The sequence below is a fragment of the Lycium barbarum genome, chromosome 9, assembly GCF_019175385.1.
Source record: "Lycium barbarum isolate Lr01 chromosome 9, ASM1917538v2, whole genome shotgun sequence".
Taxonomy (NCBI): domain Eukaryota; kingdom Viridiplantae; phylum Streptophyta; class Magnoliopsida; order Solanales; family Solanaceae; genus Lycium; species Lycium barbarum.
In genome coordinates, this window is record NC_083345.1 from 115,299,066 (window position 1) to 115,308,829 (window position 9,764).

General features: G+C 36.2%; 1 protein-coding gene across 1 annotated transcript; it reads right to left on the minus strand.

Moving 5' to 3' along the window:
* Positions 1-759: 759 nt before the first annotated feature.
* On the minus strand, positions 760-8,852 carry LOC132609541 (U-box domain-containing protein 52-like). The gene is made up of 10 exons (XM_060323584.1): positions 8,400-8,852; positions 6,530-6,633; positions 6,263-6,384; positions 5,192-5,406; positions 5,037-5,109; positions 4,345-4,648; positions 3,803-3,904; positions 2,863-3,291; positions 1,363-2,118; positions 760-1,081 (listed from the first exon to the last, which is right to left on the minus strand). Exons 1-10 carry the CDS (start codon positions 8,602-8,604, stop codon positions 1,022-1,024), a joined length of 2,370 nt encoding a protein of 789 aa, XP_060179567.1. The 5' UTR covers positions 8,605-8,852; the 3' UTR covers positions 760-1,021.
* Between the last annotated feature and the right edge of the window lie 912 nt (positions 8,853-9,764).

The following is a 9,764-nucleotide window of genomic DNA, read 5'->3' on the forward strand; positions in this document are numbered from 1 at the left end:
GTAGGTGTATTTTTGTTCATTTTTTTCCGCATTAAAGTGTGACTATTTCTTTATTACTTTCCAAACAGTAGCCAAAAATTCATAGCAAGCTCGATACCTGGCCATCCCGTCTAACTTTTACCAATTTAAGCACTTGATATAACTTAGAAGACTCAAATGATCCAGAAGAAAATTTCGTTCAAAAAAAAAAAAAAAAAGAAATTACTTAGTTTATATGTATATTGTCTTTTACGCTACACACACTTTATCTCCCCGAAAGAAAGAAAAACTTTCCATTAGTTGGAGCCTTGGTGGTTAAACAAATTATTGCCTTGGTGGTTAAACAAATTATGAATAATTAAGGGAACAAATGAAAGAAATGGCGTAACAAATCATTTTATTCCAAATTGACCCAACTTATCTAACTACAAGTAAACTTTAGATGAATTTATTTGTTCATTATTTTGTTAATCTTGACCTTCTTAAATTTAGTTCAACCTGTCTATTTGACACTACACGCTTATGCAAGAGACGATAAACTATCCTACTTGCTTGCAAGATTAACTTTCGCATTAGTAAAAATAATCAATTGGTATTTACATGCCCGCCTTCAGTTGTTTACACCAAATCAATGCATACAAGACGTGGGCCTTTCTTACTAGCTTAGATTTTCATATCTCTAATAGAAGAAAAATGTGTGTCATTTCAAAATTTAATTTTTGGATCATATTGCAATTTTTTCAGCGTTGAGTTTATGTTGTAAGCAGAAAACACAGAAGGTAAGATGAAATAAATAGAATTGTAGTGTGTCCATACAAAAAATAACTTATCAGTTGCCCCAGATCTGTACAAAATGTAAATAGGGGCTTCATAAAAGCATTTACATGGTGGAAAAGAGGAACAAAATGTTAACAAATTATAGGACCAAAGAGGAAGGCAAGTCCTATACTAGCAGAACTTTTAGTTTTTGATATTTTCTTACAAGAAAAGTTTTCATATTAAAACTTCAGAACAAAAATCTCATCGATTAGGTCCCTGTGCTTTATTGGCTCCTCGAGCTCTCGTAGCTAGACGGTGCTGTATTTGGGTAACTTAACTTGTCCTGCAGAGATCATGGTGAAAAATGTGTCTAAGATAAAAGTAAAAACTATATGTTTATTCATCAAAGATCTAAATGAAGTTTAGTTTATGATGTAACGTGTATATGCTGACAAAGTAAAAAAGGTTTACATGATTAGTATATTTAAATCTATTGTAGCGGGTAAGTTAGTTTATTGTCCAGGTTACTAGTATCACTTGTTATGAACGAATACCTGTAGTTATCTTTTAGGTGACCTGATATTTTATAAAAGTTAAACTCACAATTTATGCATGTTGACTTACCTGGGAGAGGGTAACTTGGCTATGATTTGGTGAGACATTTGAATTGTACATAAGCGATGGGCATGTGTTTTCTTCAGCAAGTGCTCTCAATCTTTCTAATTCTGGCAAAACGACCTTTCCAAGATCTGGTCTGTCTTTTCGCCTTAGCTCAGAGCACTGTAGCGATAAATTGGCAAGACGCATAGCCTCATCGACGGGCCAATCATGAATAGCTGGATCAAGCATTTCCTTGAAGGTTCCTTTCTCCATTGCCCTTTCAACATAATGAGTCAATCCCATTGGCGGCTTAGCCGTTAATATCTGCAAAAATATGATTCCTAAGGAGTATACATCAGATTTTACGCCAAGCATGCCCGTTTGCTGATATTCAGGATCGATATAGCAAAACGTTCCAGCAGTTGATGTCATTCTATATTGAGTGACAGTATCTGCTACTGATGGAGGGACAAGCCGGGCTAAGCCAACATCACTAATCTTACTAACAAAGTTGCGATCGAGCAAAATATTGCCCGGCTTTAAATCACGGTGAACTAATGGCTCTGGTTTACTCTGGTGTAGGAAAAGCAGACCGGTAGCTATTTCTGCAGCAATCCGAAACCTCTGCTGCCAAGAAAGCGGTGGCGTCTTTCCTTTATGGAATAAACGGTCTTCCAAGCTTCCGTTAGACATAAACTCATATACTAAGCACCCGTATTCCGGACAGGCTCCTAGAAGAAGCACCATGTTAGGATGCCGTATGCAGCTCAAAACTTCAACCTGCAGCGGAAGATAAAGAGTTTTTGAATCTAGGAATTGTACTATACTCATTTTACAGAAAATCTTGCAGAATCGACAAAGTCAAAATTTATGCATTATAGTTTTCATCACACAAAAGAACATTGGTTCCTAGTTCTCTAAGTTCCTAGTTCTCTAACTCTAGGATTCTAATTTTCTCATTTGCAGACTATTGAATTATTGCCTAGTAGAATGCTAACTATATTATTGTCCTCAGTGTCAGAGGCGGACCCATACTTTAAAGTTTATGGGCTCCTACAACGCCTTCACGTTAATACTATAATTATAACTAGGTTCACAGTCAAATATTCATAGATATTTAGTAGATTTTTTAATATATATACATAGTCGGGGCAAAAGTTACTGGGTTCTCATGAACCCATATACATGACCCTAGATCCGCCCCTGCTCAGTCTTAAACATATTTAGTCTTCGACATACCAACATTCAATTATAGGGGATTATCACAACTTGTCTAGTGACTATACAGCTCTTTGTTTATATTTTCTCATACGATATTCATTCTACCCTGAAGATTGCCCCTTGCTTTACATTATGTGCTGACACTTAATTGTAGCAGTCTGTTTATGATTTGCGTGTTATTTTAGACTAAGAAGACCCTTGTGATTATATATAAACGTATCCCCCACCCGGCCAACCCCGTGGGAAAATTAGACTCTAGCGTTATGAAATAAACATGCCTGAAGTCTATGATCAATATATTACCTCTTGCTGAAACTGTTGACGTCCATGAGCTGCATCAGGACGAAGGACCTTAACTGCAACAGGCGTATGATCCAGGTAGCACTTATACACAGGCCCATAACCTCCTTCTCCAATTTTACGAGTTTGGGCAAAGTAGTCTGTTGCAGATTCGATCTCCTCGATTGTATATTTCCTGTACCTGAAATCATTTTTTGTAAGTTTATTTAGTATCTTATTCTTCTCTTCAGCTTCTTTTAGAGCTTTCATTTCCGCACTGATTCTCTTTTGAGATTCTAGTTCTGCAAGCCTCTGAGCCGCCTCTGCATGCTCGATGGCTGCTCTAGACTTCGCCTTTTCCTTCTCTGCAAGTGCCAGTGCAGCTTCCTCGGCTAAACGTGCCTCTTCTAATCTTCGTTGTTCTTCCATTTTCCAGCGCTGGAGTTCCATTGCCTGCAGCAGACATGTTAGTTAAGGGTGTCAAATGGGCGTGTTCGGCTGAAATTGAGCGGGTCAAAATGGACTGAGTTAATAAATGGGTGGGTCAGGGTCCCAAAAGTTACTTGGGCTGAAATGGGCTAAAAAAGTGGGTCATAACCCAACCCCCCAAATCTTACCAAGTTTTAATTTCTTAATTTTTTCGGTCTTTTATAAACTTTTAACTACCCAATAAAGCTTCTTTTTTTTTCTTTATTATGGCTATATATAACAAATCAAACAAAAAAATATCTTTTTGGAAATATTTTGACAAGGTTTCTCATTTGTCAATTTGGGCTACATTTTAGCCCAATTTATAAATGGGCTAACTTGGGCGGATCAAAATGGGCTAAGCAAATAAATGGGCCGGTCAAACTTGAACGGGATGGGCGGGTCATTTTCATGAGCTAATATTTCCACCCTAATGATAGTACATCCATAGATTCATTATGATGGTGCGCAAGGATAATAGTTCCCTTTATCGTGCCTTTTGTTTTGCTGTAAGCGCTTCCTTGCAAGCCGTACTATACATTTCCATCGTTTGCTTAAGCTCCTGCTTTAGCCTTCTCATTTCTGCTTCTAGATCATCCTGTAAGACAAAGGAGAGGCATAAATATAAGACAAAAGATGCTTAAATACATGAAGTGAAGAGCCCCAACAGATTTTACTGAAAACTATAGATTTTATATCCTATCACCAACTCTTTGACAGACACTAACAGACATGAATTTGCTTTAATAGCAAACTACTAAAAAAACAGGAATTAGTGATGGACATATTCTGTAGCTAAATAGCAAAATCCGTTCCTAATCCTGTTTAGCGAAGTTCGTAGTTAATTCCAATTTTTTTTGTACTGGCCGTTCAGTAAATCAGAAGATTCGATCAGACAAAATATATGTTGAAGACATGATTTTAGCCTAGTCTACTTGAACTTATGTCTTCAATCAATAAATGCAGATGAATGGTCTAGCAATTTTGAGTCAGCTTTTACACTTTACAAAGACACAAGTTATCTTTCCAAATGCTTACTCCTGGTCCTTGGGAGATCGATGTTCTCTCAGTCTCAATTGACGCAAATGATAGTTCTGGTGGAGTCAGGGTGTCCACGGATCTCCGCCCAAACTGTGAGGAGTCAAAACTTTGGGTATCAAAATCTGAAAAGCCTGAAAGCCGAGGAGGGGTCGGTCCACCACCATCATAGCTGTCAGATATTGAAGAATAGATGTTGTCGATGCTTGGCCTACCAGAGCTGACATATGATATGTCGGTATCTGGCATAGATGAGATTTCATATGGCTTTCCATTAGGGCCTTTCCTGTGGGTGAACGGTGACCTGTTCAAAATAGTATATTCAACTTAGGCCTTCAGATGAGAAAACTACACCAAAACTATAGTGCTCTGAAGAACAAAAGTCTCAAATTTCAAAATCTTCTGAAGAACTTGCATCACTGACTATGATAACATTCTCATTGTGTATGCAACAAATTACGGTTATCAAAATATGGTACAGGGTCAAAGCTAGCATTGTGGTTACACGTTCGGTGGAACCTAGCAGCTTAGGTTCAAACCCTGTATTTGTGTTAAGAACTTCATTTAATATGTTGAAATGATCTATTTAGAACCATGCAAGAAAAAATAATTGTAGTCCAGAACCCATAAACTAAAATCCTGGCTCCGCCTCTAGGTACAGTTTATATGGATGTCAAGATATTTTGACTTACTTGATACTCATAGTGTCACTTTGAAGAGTAGAAGGCGGTGGATCACAAACAGGCTTCGTACCCCCTTGAAAACCTATACAAAGCAGTTATAGAATTACCATAGGAAGCAGCAAAAACTTTACAAAAGAACTTGCTTTTTCTAGTGTTTGGCTCACTTCTTGAATTAGTAGCAGAGGGTGTTGAAGGCTCAAATGGAGCAAATTTGAGGCTCGCTGGCTGCATTAACTGGTGGCGTAGTGGATGGACAAAAGGCGCGGGGCGAGAAGCAGCACGTGTAGATGAGATTTTTCCAGATTTGGAGATGACATGTACAGTACAGAAATCAGGAGCCCCCTTTAACACGCCTCCTGGTATATCTTTGGCTTTGAATCTGCGGAGAAGAAAGGCTACTGAATTTAGATAATATGAAGGCAATCTTTACTCAAAATACAACTGATAAAATGAATCCTCAATAAAGTACGAAAGACATGCACACACGTAAGTATATACAGACACCACCTTCCCCTCTCTTCACATAAACTTTTGAAAACATATTTTAAGCCAAGTTTGTAGCATAGTTATGCAATAATACCAACATATCCCTATGGTGAGTTTAAAAGTTTTCAGCAGATTGAAGTATGTCTCTGCCGATTTAAGACTTTCCACTCAATAGATCAATGGTCATACTATTCCCCCACCCCAAATGTTTCGACTATGCAATATGCACAGAGGCGTGTCCAGGATTTAAGTTTGTGTTCCTACAACAGTCACAAGTTAATATAATAATAACCGGTTCATAATCAAATACTTATAGATATTCAGTGAATTACTTAATATATATACAGGGACTACCTGGCATAAGCTACTAGATTCCTGTGAACCTGTAGGTTGTGCTCTAAGATCCCGCCATAAAATATGCACAAAGATTAAACAAAAGCCGCTATATTTTGCAATTCCACCCTTATTAAATGTTGTTGGGGAAAAGACTGAGAGAAAAATGGAACGCCACTCCATATATGGAAAACAGACAAAACTTTGGAACATCTAATAATTAAAAGGAAGTAGGTGACAATATTGACATACAACTCTTAATGTTTGTTAGTTATTTCAGTCTTTCAAATTTTGCCAATAGGTGACTGAGAATGGAAAGAAAATCAAATAAAATTTGGATAAGATGAAACTCTTCAGGACATTATGATTGGAAACTACTTCCACCATAAGCCCAATACTCCATGCAAATGTCATACCTGAGAAGACCGCCTCTCGTTGCAGCACCAAGAATCAATACCTCTACTCCCGTTCGGTTCAAATATTCAATGATTGCTTTGGCTACATCCGTGTCGTCTAACACAACATCATAACATTGTAGCTGTTTTTTCAGGATTAGGAGAATCAACATTAGAAACGTGAAAGCTGAAAGGAAATAATTAGAAAGACTTGACAAGTTTTATGAATGTTGGTTATTTTTCTCTCATTATTTTCAGGGAAATCATCTAAGGTTGCGAGTTACTAACATCTTTCCGTGCACAAAATACTCTGAAAGGAATAAACAGTTCCTTTGTCTGCGGATCCAATTGATTATTTCCCGATCCAGCTTCATCAGAATTCTGGTTTGATTCTGAAATGTAAGATGCTCACAGTTATTTCTGCAACTATGCAATAAAACAAAAAGTATAGACTCAATACTCATCGCTTTTCCATTTATATAATCCTCATTGAATTGGAATTTGAAGGAGTCTTAAGATGCACATATAAGTTACTTAACCAATACAAAATTTCTTTCTCAAGGGCATGTATAAGATATGCATATAACATGATATGTAAGTATAATGCTAGGTGCAAAAGCTTGTCTTAATCACAACTCAAAGGACACTAATTAGAGCAATAATATGAAGAAATAACAAAAATCATTCAATAATCAGCTTTGGAAGATACAAAATTCGACTGAAGTGATAGAAGAAAGTGCATTTTGTAGAAAGAAATTTTGTATTAACCATTTAAGCACAAATCTTGCAGGTTTCCGCAGTTAGATTCACTGGAGACAAGCAAATAACCAGCTTAACTTTTGGTAAACTAATATGATTAGTCAAGTGAGATACATAAAATAATCGGTAAGTAATGAGATTTAATTAAGTTTTGGATCATTCTCAATAAGGGTAAAATTAATTAGATGATCATCTGTCATACTTACATACTTACATTTCATTTCTCTTCAATATATAGACCGCACTCTATATATATGTCTATAACCACCCGATTATGTAAATATAACTTATATCTCGAGGGTATTAAAAAATCAAACATACAAATGACTGTAGGTGATCAAACTATGAATCCAGAAGGAGCTCTACATAAATATGACATAAAAACTGGCTGGTTTTACTTAAACTGAATGGCACCATGTTGGCTATTATCGATTAACAACTAACTCTTACTTAGTTCCACTCAATGTCATGAACTCCTAGCTCTAACACAAGGAAATCAAACATAAAAGACTGATATTTGTCCAATAAGATTACGACATGCAAGAATCCATGAATGTGGCCTACTCGTCAATTTCGGCTTAAGTTTTGGAGGACAGAATTGTCCAGTATGCAATCATATTTTGATAGTGTTTGACGTTACAATTTACTTGGTGTGATGACTAACATAAAATTTTGACAATGTTAGAATGATTCCTCTCTTTCTGAAAATAAAAATGTAGATCGTTCACCACGCTTAAACACTTGTACCTTTCAGCTACAACATCGAAAACCTACTGCACCATCAACAACATTTCCAGCACAACTTGAAGTTGATTCCTATCTCTATTTATGCTAGACATCATGGGAGTCCAAATGTACACATTCTACTTAATAATTCAATTTTAATTCGTACCAATGGTCATTTTACAAGATCAACCTGCACAAACAAAGACCGGAGTACCCGACACCTGTGCTAAATGGCGGACCCAGGATTTTGAGTTCGGGGGTGCTGGACCCAGGAATTTTGAGTTCGGGGGTGCTCTATTAACTATTTATATCTGTTTCCTTTATATTTTCTATACAACTATACACTCCGCGACTAAGTTTAATGGGTGCTGGAGCACCCAAAATTTGCACATGGGTCCGCCACTGGTGCTAATGGGAGGTAGCAGGTTCCCAAGTATACACATTCTACTTAATATATCTTCATTTTGATTTGTACAAGCGGCCATTCTACAACATCAACATGCACAAACAAATCCCAGAGTCACCCGGTACCTGCTGTGTCGGTGGGAGGTAGCAGGTATTCCATGGGATAGTCGAGGTCCAAGCAAGCTGGTCGGACATCACTGTTATTAAAAGAAAAAAAGCATGCACAAACAAATACATATATGTAAGAGAGACAAATTAGAGGAATTACTTATATTAGGGGATTGACCAGAGGCATTGGCAGATTGTTTAAGTTTGACATGGATCAAAAGAACTGTTTGGCCTCTGGCTAAAAGATGATCAACTGTCCATTTCAAAGCAATTTGGCTTCCTCTATCTTTGTCTATTGCCACTGCTATTAATTTATTTGGTAGAGGCAATCTTTCTGCATGATTACCTGGTGGTAGTTGCCACATTTTTTCACTTTCAATTCTATCCCAAAACTCATATGTTTCAAGAACAAATCCCCATTCTTCCAAATATATATGCACTCCAAGAATTGTCCAATTCTAACACATTTGTCTTTTCCAAATCCAAGAAAATATGGTTGTGTCCTTTAATATCTAATTCTATCTTCAACCCATTTTAGGATGTAATGATTCTTGAAAAATTATATGACAAATCATAGAATTGAAAATCTCCAAAAAGGTGACACTTAGCTCAATATGATCTAGTTCTTGAATTCACCATAGAGAAGAAAGATGAATTTTTGTGATAAAAAATTAGTGAATTTGAGGGGAGCTCCACCTTTGGTGGATACTTAGTTGGCTTTCTGTAATAGTAACCACTACTAGAACTAATTGTCATAACAAACTTCTAGTTTCAATTCTAATTAAAAAAAAAAAAAATCTTCTGAATTATGGTGTTCTTGTTTTACGAGCATCATTTTCAAAACAGCTTAACAATTCTAAAACATACTACTTGCATGAGGCTCGTGCTCCTGAACTCATGATGAAAAAATAATAAATTTAATTATAAAAATATAACTTATATCACATTTTTCTATTGTATAATTAATTTATTTTAGTGACACGTTAATTATGTTTTGATGGTAAGTTTTCATAATTATTAAAGTTTCTTAATTATAATTGAATAATTTTTAAAGAACAATTTATTTACGAGGAAGGAAGTTTTGAAGGAGAATTAGCAAATACAAAGGGACACAATATTCTATATTCATTAAAGAAGCAAAACTTTGAAGGTTTAAAACAAATAAAGGGTGTGTTTGGTATGGAGAAAATTTTTGGAGGTTTTTTAGAAAATATTTTTCAATTTTTTCATGTTGGGTTGGTCAAAATTTTTGAAAAACATTTTCTCTAGGACAAAAAGATCGTTCAAAATGAGTAAAATGACTTCCTTAGTGGAAGTAGGAAAATCAAGTTTCACAAATGACATTCCACATTCACTGCGTCTTCTCCGCCCTCCAATACACCTCATCTTCAATATCTCACCCTCGTAGCTTGCATCCCCGCCACCCACCACATCCCCACCCCTACCCCACCTTCCATAGTACTTGTCTAGATTATATACAATTTATTTTAGGATAATATATTTTGCTAAGTAAGAACACAATTAT